General features: G+C 37.0%; 1 protein-coding gene and 1 pseudogene across 1 annotated transcript in view; both read right to left on the bottom strand.

The window, feature by feature from the left end:
- The window catches only part of LOC107738449 (receptor-type tyrosine-protein phosphatase beta-like), a 53,308-nt gene extending 43,035 nt beyond the window's left edge, over positions 1–10,273 (bottom strand). Inside the window, exons 1-7 of the mRNA XM_016550210.1 lie at positions 9,868–10,273; positions 9,401–9,689; positions 6,108–6,371; positions 4,503–4,766; positions 3,468–3,737; positions 1,491–1,763; positions 471–737 (exon numbers count right to left, since the gene is read on the bottom strand). Coding sequence (XP_016405696.1) covers positions 471–737; positions 1,491–1,763; positions 3,468–3,737; positions 4,503–4,766; positions 6,108–6,371; positions 9,401–9,689; positions 9,868–9,921 — 1,681 coding nt within the window. The 5' untranslated portion in view covers positions 9,922–10,273. The remainder of the gene's footprint in view (positions 1–470; positions 738–1,490; positions 1,764–3,467; positions 3,738–4,502; positions 4,767–6,107; positions 6,372–9,400; positions 9,690–9,867) is intronic.
- A 1,192-nt stretch (positions 10,274–11,465) lies between these two features.
- LOC107738450 (uncharacterized) lies at positions 11,466–14,863 on the bottom strand (annotated as a pseudogene).
- Between the last annotated feature and the right edge of the window lie 1,981 nt (positions 14,864–16,844).

Below are 16,844 nucleotides of genomic sequence, written 5' to 3'. Positions count from 1 at the left end.
GCACCGTATTGCCATATGCATTGGCAGTAGCAAGTTCCTGTACTTGCTTGCATCAGCAGTAATAATCTACAGCTACAGCAATAACCAACAGCAGCAGCAATTCAGCAGCAGCGTAGCAGATCTGTTCCGCCAAGACCAAATACATTAACATTGTCATATCCATCACAATGCTAAAATGTTCAGAGAGTTGTCATGATTGAAATACATTTAAGTCTTTAAAGGTTAGGATTGTAATACAATTATAACGTGGTAACAATTGTTTATGATAACATGCAACAAATTATAATGTATAATATATTTTTATGAATGCATTGGAATCTCTATATAATGCAGTATAGGCTTCAAAGAACATGTCAATACTTATGAAAACATGAAGTCCTGCATAACAACAGAGTAAGAGAGCATAATAACAATGGAAAGTGCATACCATGTTTTTTGTTAAACACTTATTTCAACTGGGTTAATGTTACCTGTACGACATTCGGCCTCAGCTAGTTTGGAGGTCTGTGATCCGCTGACAGTGGTAACCAGCAATTTGTACAAAGCACCGGGTCTGAGGAAGGGAAGCAGGGTGGAGGTTGTGTTTGCTGAAACAGAAATGTTGTCCATCGTGTATCCAACCCGTAACAGCACTAAGTTGTAGAAATCCAGATCTCCAGATGGTTTCTCCCAGCTTGCATTCAGACTATCTGATTTTCCCTTGTTACTTAGCTTCAGATGATTCACCTTTAAAGGTACTGAGAACAAATCATTTGATTGCAATCAGATTCTTTAAATATGTAATTTCCTATCATAATTAAACACAGTTCTATTTGTTAAAATTAGTTAATGCATTGAAATGTATTTTTTTTATTTCAAGTTCAATTTACAAATGTTACTGTTCATTGTTTAATTGACGTTAGTTCATAATGTATGTACAAGCTGAACTACAATGTAAAAATGTTAAAAGAAACCCTCGCATGTAGAAATTAACATGAACTAACATCACAGAATTCTGCAAAGTATTGTTAATTGTTGTTTTCCTATTAGTTCACTAATAGTTCACATGCGTTTATGTTTACATACATCACCCTATTGTAAAGTTACTGAAAATCTCTTTATCTTTTTAGTATGTTTCATTCAATACCCTCCACAGATGTTAGTGTGAATGAAAATGAGGTAGCGCAGGCTAGAAATATATATTTTTGTAACATTTTACAATACGGTTCCATTTGTTAGCATCATTAACTACATGAACTAACAATAAATTCTTAGTTAATGTTAATCTCAGCAATTATTAATACATTATTAAAATCAAAAGCTGTATATGTAAATATTATTTAATGGACCTAAGCGAACATAAACAAAACAAACAAAAAAAAAACCTAGAATATTCATCAGTTTTGAAATTAGACATGACCTAGACTTTTAGACAGTAAACAGTTTTTACTTCTAGTATTAAACGAGGGACACTGAATACTTTTTCTTAGAAAATGGCAAGATAACCTTACATGTTCTTCCCATTACTGTAGCAGAACTACGCAGGTTCTTCGTGGTAGTGGTTACAGTAATGTCATACAGGCGACCAGGCGTGAGGACATTAAAGGTGCACTCTCTCATACCACGGCTCAAGGTTCGGGTCTGAATAGCTGTAGATGTGTTGCTTTGGAAAAGCTGTACGATGTAGCCATCGCGGGATGATGAGCCAGAGGCATGAATCCACAGAGCGCTTAGGGAGGTCTCGTCTGAATGACGAATGTGCAGTTGAGATACTGGCGGAAGACCTGAAAAAAGCAGACCAAAAGAAAAATGCTACAAAACCCCAACTACAGTTTGAAATAATGCTATGTTAGGAATAACATACAACAGTATTATTTTTCAAAAAATGAGGTGGCAGGGCAATTTAGTGAGGATTTATTGTAAAAGCAGAAATGTGAAGCTTATGTTATAAACCACTTAATTTTAGGGTTAACTTATGTTGTCATGAAGTCAAAATTGTAAAATTTAATATAACTTTAACCAGAAAAGTTTATTAAGTGATGTTTTCACAGTAAAATCATGTTAACATGCATATTGTTTACCTTGTGGCTATACCTTTTTTATTGTTATTTAGTTATTTTTTTTAAGAAAAGGAGGGACAATTGGAAATTGTTTTTTATAGAGTCAACATTATGCCACAAATTCTGCTGACTGAACTAGTACTGAATCTAGAATATTAAATAACTAATAATAAAAATAATAATAACTAATAAATTTACATGTTGAAGTCACAGGACAAAACAAAAGCATAGCATACTACTTGTATTGTTGTTAAAAAATAGCAGACAGTGTAGTCTACTCAGTATAGAGTGTGCTAGTGTTGCATTCCTTTATTTTTAAGAGAGTAATAAATGTCTATATTATGGAATATATATGTATGTAGCATTAGTCAAAAATGTTCTGTCATTAACTGCAACAAGTGCTTTTCATCATTTTGACAGTAAACAAATATTGTATTTCCATGTTTTAGAAACATTCTCGTAAAAACTGCTAATAGGGACTTTATCTGAAAAAGATGGAAAAAATAATGTTTAAAAGTGCTTGTGTGAAAACAAGTGAGTATTTGGGTAGAAAATGAAAGATTCTTGGTGCATTCCAGTGCACTTTTCATGATATATGTGACCCTGGACCACAAAACTATTAAACTACAAAAAAAAAATAATTTTGACCCATACAATGTATTTTTTGGCTATTGCTGCAAATATACCCGTGCTACTTAAGACTGGTTTTGTGGTCCAGGGTCACATATAGCAGTGGTTCCCAACCATGTACCTGGAGTACGCTAACGCTCCATAATCAAACACACCTGATTCAACTCATCAGCTAATTAGTAGAGACTCCAACACTTGAAATGGGTGTCAGAAAAAGATTAAACTGGAGAACAGACCACAAGAATGCAGTATCTGTTGTCTTTTTCATATTTAAAATGTGGGAAAGAAAATGAGAATAGTCAGGACAAACAGAACAAAGCGGACTGAAATTAGTTCTTTAGTATCAAATTGAAATTCCAAGCATTTTTTACAAGAACAAAAAAAAAGAAAATTAAAAAGAAAAGGTCGTCCAGAAATTCAGGCACAAGCACTTTTAAAGGCTTACACACAAGTATAGCTTATATATAAGTATAATTATATAATTAAGTATAATTATATAATTAATTATCAACAGAAAGCAATTTCAAAAACAGGTGTAATGTGTCTTCTCCTTAATGAATTTTAGATTTTTTTTATAAATATTTAGAGCAGAAAATCCCAACTACGCTCGTGGAAACCCACTGCTCTGCACATTTTGTATGTCTCTCTTATCTGACACACCCAGTTCAGTCCATGGAGCTCTCTCCTATGATCTGAATCAGGTGTGTTAAAAAAGGAAGACATACAAAATGTGCAGAGTGGTGGGACCCCAGGACTGGAGTTGAGATCCACCGATTCAGAGTATTGACACATGGTTACCTATTTCCTCCTCGTAATAGACCGTATTAGCCAGGCCTCCATTCTCTACACTGACCGCCATGCTGTACACTTTGCCAGGATGCAGATTTAGCCATGAAAAGAGTGTTTCCTTTGCCGTTCTGTCCACAGTTTGGTTAGCAAGGATTTCACTTCCATTTGAAAGCACCACACGGATGTGTTCCCATTCTCCAGAAGGGGGTGTCCAGGTGATCTTTAGGGTGCCACGATCAGACAGGTTCTCCATCACCAGATCTGACACCTTCCCTGGTTCTAATAGGGAAAACACAATGTTAAATGCAAATTATAAAATGCAGCTGTTAAATATAACAGCGTTTTGAAAGTTTAAACTGACAAGACTTTAAAATGCATGCAAAAAATAAACTTTCATGATGACAAAGAACTGCAGTGTCACAAGAAAAGTATGTTTTTGCTTCCACCCCAAAACAGGCATTTACAACATGAAATAATAAATAACCTAAAGGTATTTTGAGCTGAAACGTCAAAGACATATTCTAGGGACACCTGAGACGTATGTTACAAAACAGGGGCATAATAGGTCACTTTTCAAATCTGGCTTTTGGCTTTCTTCAGGCCTGAGGCCAGTGTTAAATAGTCTTCTAAATGTGGGGAATTACTGCGTTTGACTTTGTTCGTCCATCACACAGGCCCTGTTTACACCTGGTAATAAGATGCATTTTGGTCAACCGGATTACAAAAGATAAGTAAAACACATGATTTTTTACAGTACACCTTTCAATCGGTCTCTTTTGGTGCAGTGGTATACGTATACTTTTGCCGATTAGCTCCAACTTGTCTCAACACACCTGCCTGGAAGTTTCTAGTATGCCTAGTAAGACCTTGATTAGACCAAATTAAAATTCTGTCTGAGTAGCGCAACATGTCCCACAATGATTACGACCACATGGGCATCAACGCTACGAAAGCAAAATGTAATGATATTTATGAATTAATAATTCACTATTGAAAAAAAAAATGTGTCTTGGATTGTTAATAAGTTAAATAAACTGTACTTACCAGTTTTTACTGTGATCCATGTCTTATTAGAAAGTGTTCCACTCCTGGTGCTGACTGATACTTGGTAGGTCTTTCCAGGACTCAAACTGTCAAACACCACATCTGTACTATTAGGGGACAAGGCTTTTTCGATAGAGTTTGAACCAGGTAATGTCAGACTGACAAAGTAACTGTCCACATCACCAGAGGCTTTATCCCACAGAACTCTGAAGGTGTTCTGGTCACCATTGTTCTCCACTCTGAGGTTAGAAACAGCAGCTGGCACTGTAAAGAGAGATGGAGAGGTCAGTTACATTACTCGCTAAATATGTTATAATGCCTATGTTTAAAGTCCAAAAGAGATAAAGAGATCTTCTTGCTCCACAAGGGTATATAATACCCACTTTTTCAGCCAATTGCTGGATAAAATTAAGCCAGCCGTTATCTTTTCTTTTCTTTTCTTTTCTTTTCTTTGCTTTGCTTTGCTTTTTTTAATATCGTGTTCTGCTTGGAAAAACACCACATTACAGAAATAAAATGAGACGCAACACTGTTTCATGTTGACTTTGAAGTATTGACTAAGGTGACTAAGGACATTTGTAAAAAAAAAAATCAGTTAAATTCATGTTTATTTGTATAGCATTTTTCACAATACAAAGAGACAATAACAGTATCATCTTCAAAAGCGTGCACTTTGAAACATGTTTTCAAAAGTTTGCATTTCCTGGCCCCCAAAACACCATTGTCGTGTAAATGAACAGCCAAATCGTATAAAACATTTTCCATTTTTAGTTAAAAATGGTGCCATGTCTCGCCCCCCTGAGATGCGGTGTGTGACTTTACTTTAGTGTAAAATGTAAAATGAGTGTGTGTAAAATGTATTACTTTTGTTAACTATAACGCTTCTTGTGCTAAGTTGTATGTTAGTTGTCTTTTGTTATTGCCTCTGCGCGAACGTCTGTAAAAAAATAAATTTTCATTACATCAATCGCTGGTTGTTGTGACTGAGTGTTTAAGCGTCAACTTTTATTGAAGATGCAATCATTTGCAAGATATTTGATATATTTTGTAACGCCGTAAGTGTTTTTATTTTATACTCTTCATTATTCTCTAAATTATTTTGGTTTTATTCAATTCAAAAATATGTTGAATGACTGAACCTGACCACGTTTGATCTATAGCACTTTATACAATACAGATTGTGTCAAAGCAGCTTCACAGTGATTTGATAAGCCAAATAAACTGAATGTAATCAAGTTAAGTATGTTTGAGGATTTGCTGTCAAGATCTCAAAGATCGACAATGAACATCAATCAAATAAAATGGCACAAATTAAATGAATGTAGGAATTCATAATCAATGCAACATGTTTCATGATTGAGACAACATGACGTAACGTGACATAACATGAGCCACAAGTGACATTTCAGCACTCAAAACAGGAAAGGGTGTTAACATGTCTGCCTAAAAATACAGCAGAGGAAATCATACAGGCAAATATATGATCACAGCCGCAAACACATTCACATTTATAAAAGAGTGATGACAGAAGCAACATTTTAATGTGTATATTGTCAAATCTGTTCATTTGTTATTTCACTCATTACTTGATGCAATGCAAAATACCTGTTTGTGCTTGTCTAGACGCTGAATTCTGTAGCTCTCCAACCTCTGTAATGACAGTGACATTGTAGAGTCCGCCAGGAATCAGCCCTTTTATTGTATACGAGGTTGCTGTGCTAACAACTGTTGTGTTCCAGATAGAACCAATGCCTCTGCTGTCTATAAGCTTGATCTGATATCGCTCTGTTTTGCCTGGACCAGGCTGCCATGAAACTTCCAAGCTGTTTGTGTCCCCAGAAACCCAGAGATTTTCCACTGCTGAAGGTCCTAACCAAGAGACATACAGAAATGTCAACAGTGTGAAATACAAAAACAAAAAACAAAACATACAATATGTTAAAATAAGGACAATTTGAAAATCAAATTAACTGAAGCATTAAATATGTTAAAATCTACATAAAAATAGATTAAAGTGAATCTGTCTGTGGCAGACATACAGTATATTATAATACATTTTTTAGAACTTTGACTGTAGCTTAACTGTTTAGTGCCATGACTGACGCAGATGCATTTTTTTCAATATGGCATGTCAAGTTAAAAGTGATTAATACTGAAAACCTCTAAAATTTACTTACTTGACTAAAAGAAGTTTTAGAAAGTGTATATATGACACTAACGAAATATATATTGTGTGTTTGATTGGTCCAGACGCTACACACAATTAAATTTATTGCAATGAAGTAATATTTATAGATTAAATGGTGCAAATCATGCAGATGATAAGCAGTGATCTCTTTGGTTTTTTAGCTTCTGACAGACGTTTTCATAACAATCCTTAAAATATGATAGATTACATAGAAACGAAAAGGTGTGGACACAATGTGCCCTGCTGTGAATTATTCTCAGTGAAGGGAACAGAATGTCTAACAACCTATGTGCAAACATGACAGCGATGCTCTTTGCTTTTTTAAGAAAGCTCTTCCTAATTAGGCTTTGTTGAAAGGGTATTGTGAGAAAACAGGATAAGAAACCTTTAAGGTTGAAGGTCAAATTCAGGCAAACTCTGCTAATGACTTTTTTCACTCTCTTTCTCCTTGAGACCCAGTCATTGTTTATTTAACAATTTTTGATCATGTTAATCATGTTAATTATCTAAGATAGCTAATAAAATACACGGCTGAATAACTAAAATACAGAATGAGAATAACTGCCCCTACCATTGCTTTTGATTTAATCACAGAAATCTGTATGAAGCAGCCTCTGTCTAATATGCCTAGAGATATTTTAATGCATATTTACAGCTACAGATTTTTAGTCACTTTCTTTTATATTTTGTTCTTAAATGCAATCATAAGTAACCTAAATATCCAAAAAAAAAAAAAAACTTTGGGGTCCACTGTACATGTTATATAACATGTACAGTGGACCCCAAAGTTTTTTTTTTTTCTTTTATATTTTGTTCTTAAATGCAATCATAAGTAACCTAAATATCAAAAAAAAAAAAAAAACTTTGGGGTCCACTGTACATGTTATATAACTGTCACTGTAATCAGATCTCTGAGAGCTAACGAGTCTTTGTATATATTAGAACAAAAGAACAATGAGCCGGATGGGAGGGGGTGAACGAACTGAAAGAAATGACCCACAGTCAAACTCCTGTTTTGGAGTTTAGCCCAGTTACATATACACAGCACATTATCAGTACAGGCCAACCTTTCCTCATATTTATAAGAGCTTTTGACACTTGGCCATTTGAATTTGCTCAACACATAGAACTCTAGATTTACATAATCTGTGTTTTTTTCAAGTTCTTTCATCTAGTTGCTCCCATAAAGGGGATTTAAAGTGCAAAAGTGTGTTAATACTTCAACTTCATTCTCAGTCTAAGTGTGTACAGAAATCCAAATTTTAAACATTTTACTTAATTTTTATGGAATTAGGAATTTAGGAATTTCCTGAATGGGTCAGTTCAAACAAATGTGCCGAGTCATTTTGGGCAGACTCTCTCTGCCTGCTCCAAAGCAAGGTTATGTTTACTTAAAAGGTACAGAGTGCTGCAGGAATTATATATTTTTGTAGGTCAAAACCCTGACACTAGTTAGAATTTTTGCACTTCCTGTTCCAATGTTCTGAAGTGGGGTTTTGAATTGGTTCTTGGTTAAATATCTGAAATAATGTCTGTGTCTGTGGTTTTTACAAGCTCAAGATATTTTCATGTTTTATTCTACAATACCCCTTTGTGATTTTTAAAGCTTTTACTTTACTTCATAAAGAGGGTTGCTAACAAGTTAAATGGGGCTACAGAGTCGATCGGGGTCATGAAACATCAAGTCAAACAGGAAAACTCATGTACTCATGAATCCACTTTTACATCCTCAGTATTTATAATCGTACTCTTGCAAACTATTCTAACTCAGACTTTCAGGGAAAATGTTTTAAAAAAAAATCAAGACTGAAAGAGTTGTTGAAGCTTAGTGGTGGTGACGTTTAAAGTAATGCAACTGTGGTGTGGTTAGTTTATAGTCCACATTTAACTTATTACTTCTGCCAGTTGTATATAGGCTAAATTCATAAAAGTTGCTCAAAGCTCACAAAGCTATCTTTGCAAGCACAGAACGTTTTAGTTAAAGTAATCTTTCTTTTTTATTTATTTATTTAGCATCAAACAAACAATATATATCATGCTCGCAGTAATAAATAAATAAATAGTAAATGATACAATTAAAAAATATTGCACAACCACTTCTTTACAACCTGGCCACATTTGTGGAACTGACAACAGTGAGTAAATCATATTCTTTGTGGTTTATATGATGGTAAGTTTGCTTTCTAAAATATGAGGTCACATTTTTGTGCCAGCCAAATTAGAAAAATGTTGAAGAGACAGCTTGTGTTTTGCTTGTCATTTTATTATATCATTACTGCTGTTGTTGTTTTTGTTGTTTTACACTGATTTGATGAAATACCATCACTCTATGTCAGCATGAGTTATGATGTTTAAAAAATAATTCAATTTTCAAATTTAATGGCATTTGACAAAAACAGCCATTTTTATCTTTAGAGTCACCATTGTTGTGTATTTTTTTAACCGCATCTCTGTAATTAACAACTTCTAAGTATTAACCCTTAGTAAAATAACATCCTCTAAAAGCTCCTCTTTTCAATAAACAACATGATTTGAGGAATGATTCATGTCTGGAGAATAAACGCTGTGAGTTACGCACGCTCAAGTTTAATACTGCTATAGAGGTTTGCTCGGCGATAGTAATGATGTAGTGATGCTTGACTTGACTTGTATCAGATTGAACACAATGCAAAGAATACAACATTCAAATATTAAAAAGCAGGATCCTTACTAGTTGGCAGGGAGACAGTGTGTTGAGTCTGTTGTTTTTCATCCACTTTTGATATTATATCGAGCTGATGCCACGTTCCAGGATCTAAATTCTCAGTTTTGCACTCAAAATGTGTGAAATGTTCCTGGTCTTGATGACAGTCTTTTGAATCATTGTGTCTGTCCCTGACAGAAACTGTGTATTGGCATTTCACATCTTCGTTGTCCAGCGTGATGCATATTGAGTCTGTGGTAGAAATGGCCTTCACAACTTTAATGCTACATTCCTTTGTGTCTACCACCACGGTACTCTACATAAAAAAAAGAAAAAAGACAACAAAAGTTAGAAACACTTTACTGGACTCATAAAACAGCATGCATAAGTCCCACATATAGAAAAGTATTTTTTGAAAGAAGAAATCAAGTTTTTACAAGAAGACTATTAGTATTAGTATTAGTATTATTTTAAATATGTTTATTAAAACTTACCAATATTCCACATGCTACCCAAAGAGCTACATGAATGGTTTTTCTTCTAAGCATCTTCTTTTTTTAAATGTTTTTGATTAATACACAGAAATTCAGTTGAAAAAGGCACATCATTCTTTAGTGTATATTCCAGAGTGTTGTTTTAAAGTATTTCTGATAATCCAGTCTGGAGGACCTCTGTGGGAACTGCTCACTTTCACTCATTAGCCCACAACAATCAGGAAAGTGTGAAGGAAAATAATCCCGTCTCTAAAGGATATCCTCAATCAAATGTCTACAGAAGCATTGTTTTTTCGTAGTCCAGTGGAGACACGTTGCACAGTCTCTCTGATGGCAGTCTTTTGCCTAAAATACTCTAACTCTACTATAGTTGCACAAAAATGAGGCAAAAATATTTTTTAGAAGCTTTAAGGTCATAAATGCCAGTGAATTGGAACTTTTGCTGGAACAATAGATGTCAATTACTTTGGGCTCCATGAACATACAGCACAGCCCAACCCCACTTCCTTCCTGTGTTCTCAGCGCTCCCGCAGAAGGATGTGTTGAACAGAGCATTCTTGTACTAGCAATTGGTTTGTAAAGGTTCTTGCATCAAGAGAGTTGTATAAAGGAAAATTATTTCATTTTCAAGATCATTTGTTAATCATAGATGTTTGAATGTAAAAACAAAACTTATGAAAACGTTTTTAGGAGACATGTTGGGTCTAACATCAAGAACAATTCAGCAATGGTAGACAATTCGGCAATTAAATTTTTTTAAATAAATTAAGTAAAATGTTAAATAATAAAAAAACAATAAAACATTAAATAAGTTAAATAATATTCAACACAAGTATTATTGGTAAACTCTATTTAAACAACTGTTCACACTGTATACAATATACATAAAAATATATTAATTATTTGGAAATGGTTCCACATTTCCTCTAACCACAACTGTTTTGTAACAGTCTCAGTCTGTGGGCAGTACACCCTGCCCCTGTATTGGCCATGTCCCATTGCACTTGTTTTGAATTGCCCGCACTTCTTACGAATGTTCCCCCAAATGGACCCCAAATGTTCACCAGTACAGTTTTCCTGTAGGGTCCCTTGGGCATGGCTTCTGGATTTGGTACACAACTGCAGGCTGTAACAGTGGCTGTATCATTCCCTGGACCATCTGCATTCTCTGAACCATTTGCAAACCCTGGAACAATGGCACACCCTGGAAACCTGGCACTGCTGGTATAAATATACTGGGTAACATCAGCAATGATGCTCCAGGTGCTGATGGTGTAATCAACATCTGACTCTGCGTTGGTGCCTTGGGTCTGAGAGGGGGTCGCCTAACAGAAGTCTGCCTCTGCTTTGCCTGACCTGCTGCACAGACAGCTTCTGTTTTTTTCTGTCTGTTTGTGTACCACTGAATCAAGGTGTTCTAGTTAACTTCCACCAGCTGCATTGATGTTCCTCCCATTACCAAGCTGTTGCCCAGTACAATCTGCTTCATCCTGCAATAGTCTGGAAGGATCAGAGGCAGGGTTCCCTTGCTTTTTATGGCTTGGGTGAATAGTGAAAAGCCTGATGAAGATGGTCTCCACCAGATGGCAACAGTCAGATCACTGAGCAGGTGCACTTCTTGCACCCAGCACACGTCTGCTGGTGCTCTCCACTCCAGGGTATGAGTTGGCCTCTTTGGTCTTCTGAAGCATCCACTTAGCAGTTGCCTCTGGTGTCAAGCTGTGTACACCAACTGAACTGAATCAACAGTGAACTTTAACTGAAAAACTGACTGTTTACAATTGTCCTTTTTTTTTTGGAGATGCTTTACCGCAGAATTGAATTTTGTCTGCATCATTTAAACATTATTTTCCTGTTTAACACTGTATAGCTGCTTTGACACAGTCTGTATTATATAAAGTGCTATATAAATAAAGGTGACTTGACTTGACACCACCTGCTGCTTGTCCCGGTCATCCAGGTTCCACCAAATAGCAACTATGGTGTTGGCTTCCTAGTTGGTCAGGGTGAGGGCTGTGTGACCCCGGAGCTCCACCAGATATTGATATTTTGGTAGTCAACAACCTTTAATTTAAAAAATGATGCTAGTCTCCTTTCCATTGGTCCCCCTCCCATGTGGAGAGCCAGCTTCTTCATGCTAAGATCTGTCAGGGCAGGCCAGATATCAACAGCTCTCTCTTCGCTTTGCAAAGCATAGAAACATGCATGCTAACAGCCATGACATGAATATGGGATACAGCTGATGGGCATTAGTTGTACACCCCAAGGCAATCCTGCTCATAAATTGCCAGATGTCCAAGCATATCACAAGACCTGGCCAACCTCTGAACCTGGTTTTCAGCTTGGTCTCGCCCACGTCAGCACCCACAGTCCAGGTACAACACAGCAGTTTGATCCACATCAGCCATCTGGTACCTTTTCATAAGACCATCCATCATCATGTCCAGTCCTGCTCCTTCCTGGGCTGTCAGCACACTTATGAGCACATGGCCAAATTCGTTGCCAACAGAGGTGAGTCAGAGTCCTGTTCCCCTCGCTGTCCCAGCCAGCTTCTTGACGTTCTGTAATTGACATGATATGAAGCATGATGTAAATGTAATGAAACATCACATCAAAGAGTGTCGTGCTGGGATACGGCGCTATGGCGGGAACGGCGCTAATGATGTTCGACTTCGCCAGTCGGAGATCACTAAAAATAACATTAAAGAGGTGTGTGAACTTGCAAGTACGATGTCAGACACTGTAATATGCTCTGGTCCCCTCCCTGCTTACCGTGGTGATGAGATACATAGCAGACTGTCATCACTCAATGGCTGGATGTCTAAGTGGTGCCCGCAGAATAACATAGGTTTCATAGATAATAGGATTGGTTTTTGGGGCTGTATTGTTAAAAGCGCTATATAAATAAAGGTGACTTGACTTGACTATAATAAACACCAGCATTAATTAACCAAAATCCACCACTAACCTTTTTAGTGGAATCCATCTTCAAGACATCCAGCCTAGTCAGGATGTCTTGGCTGTATATGATGAGCAGCTACTTGCAGCTGGACAGCACTGTAGGCTCTGGGGGTTCCTGGAATATTATTGATAACACCCTAGGTGTCAGTTATGTTCTGTTTGTCTTAGCTATCATGGACTTTTAGTTTGTTTTCATTCATCATGTGTCTTTGTTTCCCGCCACTCATTTGTTTCTATGGGCATTGATTATTATCACAGCTGTTCACTACTTTGTCATCACTGTGTATTTAAAGTTCCTTCTTGTGCACTCTTCAGTTGTCCAGTATTGTTTGTGCTATGCACACTGTGTCGAATCTGAGTTATCAATTAAACTTCATTTTATTTCATCATCATCTTCTTCTGGTTTATATGTGACACCATATATTGTGTGGTTTACCGGGCCTGAAGCTGGGGCCACTCCTCACTGTGGTTCTCACGCAGTTGTATGATTACCTGTGTAGCCAATTGATTGTGACTTTTATATTTTATTTTATATAATTTACTTTATAGTATTTTATTTTATATTGTTTGTGTTGAAAGTTATTTTTTGAAAGTGTTAACTTCATCAAAACTTGTATTTAATGTTTATTTTTGATAATTGCTATTCATGTTTAGTTTCAATGCTTCCAGTTGGGAGTTCCTACCAATTGTTGTAGGTGGGGTCTTAATTAGTGGCGCACCTTAGGAAGAGGTTTTGCTTCTCCTTTAAGCATTCGCGCTCAGTCTCACTGTGAATGCAGACGGGAAGCACAGTATCTTTCGCTCTCTCATATATATGTCCTATTTGCTCTCTTTTGTAACTTTATCACTGTGTATATTGTGTTAAAACTTTGTTAATATGTATTTTATGACGTGTATCTGTGTAATTAGTGATTTCTCTTTGAAAGTGGCGCTTTTAATCGTGAAATGTTTTGGCGCTTCATCCCCACCTGTGTTTTTCCATGCAGGAGTGAGAGAGTAGGCCTACCGGTGTGTTTGTACTAATTTTGCCTCATACTACTCTTCTTTAAAGGTATGTTGTGCACTTAATGGTTAAATAATTTGTTTTATGTGTGAATTCAATCGCGTAACAGTCTAAGCCGTAGTATTCGTTAGACTTACATTGTTAATTACCATATGGTGCAGTCTTATTCAGTGACACAGCATAATTGTATCAAAAGAAGTTTATTTCACATAATATTTACATACATTTTCATTTTTTCATGAAGTATTTGCATGATGGAATGTTGCAAGTATGCTGAGTGTTTATTTGTATTAACTGTTATGTTACATTGTTATATTTTGTGAAATACTGTTTTATTTTGTTGCCTACATGTATATGTGCAATGTATCTCACTTCTCCTTTAAGCATTCGCGCTCAGTCTCACTGTGAATGCAGACGGGAAGCACGGGAGTGAGAGAGTAGGCCTGTGTGTTTGTACTAATTTTGCCTCATACTACTCTTCTTTAAAGGGGAATAAATTCCATCACTCATCTCATCCATGTGTGGTCGTGCTTCTGTCCTGAGGGTACTGCTTGACATCTGCTACACCTGCATAGGGCTGTTACCTAGGCCACGCTCACGCAGGAGCCACATATCACAGGCATACCTTAGGTACAGCAAATCCACACATTCATATATATATATACAGTGGGTACGGAAAGTATTCAGACCCCCTTAAATTTTTCACTCTTTGTTATATTGCAGCCATTTGCTAAAATCATTTAAGTTAAGGCTGCAATATAACAAAGAGTGAAAAATTTAAGGGGGTCTGAATACTTTCCGTACCCACTGTATATATATATATATTACATATCTGATTTATAAAGTATTTGCATATATATTTGATGATGGGCTAACAACTGGATGTGGAAAGAAAGTGTACATCCGAATGAGGATGACACAAAACTCAGAGCAGTGGCCCAGATCCAGTTGCTGCAGGACAGTCTGACTCCAGGACACATGCAAGGCTCTACACTTGGTACAGAAGAGGGTTTCAGTGACCATGTTGTACATTCTGCAGAATTAATTCTGTTGACTTGGTAAATAGATAAAACAAAATAGATAAAGTTCTTTACAAAGTGTTAAGAATTGTGTCAGGTGGCTGGCAACATTTCATGTGACTTTGGTGAGCTGTGGCAGTACATATGCAATTCAATTCTCTTTTTTGACCATCAAATTATGAAATAACTTAATGAGACAATGCTGGATGGCTCTCTGGGAATGGTCACATCTGGGGACAGGGGCTGGAACTTAAGGGTCTTGTGTGTATTGATTGGTACTCCGATGGTGTTGTGAGTTTTGAATCACATGTCACTTAATGTGCAGTTATGAGTATATCAGTAGACCACTTCCCGCCTCACTTAGTCACCAGTCAAGGACTTTACCTTGGCTGTATGAGAACACTTCCAACACGGGCTGTTCAACAATTTATAGTTAATGCCAACTGATTTATCTGAAAGATCGGAGGAAATTCGGATAACTAGTAGCGACTTTGATTGTCAGCCCAAGGAAGACACAATTGTAATAAAATTAATGAGATTGATTGTTGAGATAGATATACAAAGGCAAATACTACAACTATTAATGATACCAAAAAATTAACAATTTGAACAATTCCATGGTACTTCCATTTTCACGAAGCTGGACCTCTGAAGTGTGTACAGCGGGGTCTGGATACACATTGGGGATGAATGGAAGAACACATCTGTGTATCAGGGCACTATGAATATTGTCATGCTATATACCTTTGTCAATTTGTCCCCCTCGATAGGTAACACTTTATAATAAATTGTATTAATAAATTAACAAACATTATATAATGCTTTACAGATTGTTAGTTCATATATTTTCACATAGCTAGAAATATGAGATAATGTGCTTGTTAATGTTTACTAATGTACATATTAAAAATTACCTAATGATTAACAGATCTTTATTTAATGTAAATTAAAATGCTTACAAATGTCATTAAACTTTCAATTCATACGATCATGCACTTTTTAAAAATCTACAAATAATTTTAACAGAAATTATACAATGATGACAAACTTATTGGTTAATGTAATGTAGGAGATGTGACAACAGAGTTGGATCCAAATGCGGGCTTTATTCAGAAGAGTGGTCAAAGCAGGCAGGGTCATACAACCGCAAACGGGTACAATCCTGGAGCGGACTCAGGGACTGGAGCAGGCTCGTGAGCTGACTCCTTACTAAACACTGGGACTGGAGAAGGCTCGGGAGTGGATTCAAGGACTGGTGAAGGCTCTGGAGTGGATTCGGGGACTAGAGCAGGCTCAGGACTGGATTCGGGGACTGGAACGGATGCCACCGCCTTGGGAGGTTCTGCAGCGGAGGCTGCCACCTCTGGGGGAACTGCGGTGGTGTGTGTGGCACAAACACATAGAATGGCGACCGCCATTACAGGGAGCAGGGGAACAGACTGTGATAATTAGGTCTGAGGCCTTTGGGATGCCTGCTGCTCTGGCCGAAACCAGCGGTGGAAGCCTGAACCTGGAAGCCAGTCTCGGACACCTTGGGACTGACCTTGAGGCATTGGGCATGTTCGCCATGACGGGACGGGACGGGACGAGACTCTGGAATGGTGGCCATCTTGTGGAGAGACTCTGGCTTGGCGGCCATCTTGGGAAGAGGCTCTGGTGTGACAGCCACTGGGCTTGGGAGTGCTGACAGCACTGGAGTAAAAGTTAAATAAGAACTAAGAAGACTATTAAAAAAAAACGTACAAAGAGTAAAAAAAGAGCTGACTATAAAACAAGAATTGTAAATGTTTAACACCGACTACTACACAGGACTACATAAAGTGCATGCATGCATACTGAGAGAACAGTGCAGACAGCAAAAATGTGCAAAAATTTGTGCAAAATTGTTTGTGCGGAGGTAGATAATAGATTGGGAGGTGTGTGAGAGTGGTTCAAATCAGTCCAGTGTGTGATGAGTTCTTATCCCCTCAGTCATCTGGAATTGAGGAGTCTGA

Source organism: Sinocyclocheilus rhinocerous, unplaced genomic scaffold (genome assembly GCF_001515625.1).
Source record: "Sinocyclocheilus rhinocerous isolate Xijiao unplaced genomic scaffold, SAMN03320098_v1.1 scaffold2993, whole genome shotgun sequence".
Lineage (NCBI taxonomy): Eukaryota > Metazoa > Chordata > Actinopteri > Cypriniformes > Cyprinidae > Sinocyclocheilus > Sinocyclocheilus rhinocerous.
This window is presented reverse-complemented; position numbering and strand designations above follow the sequence as displayed.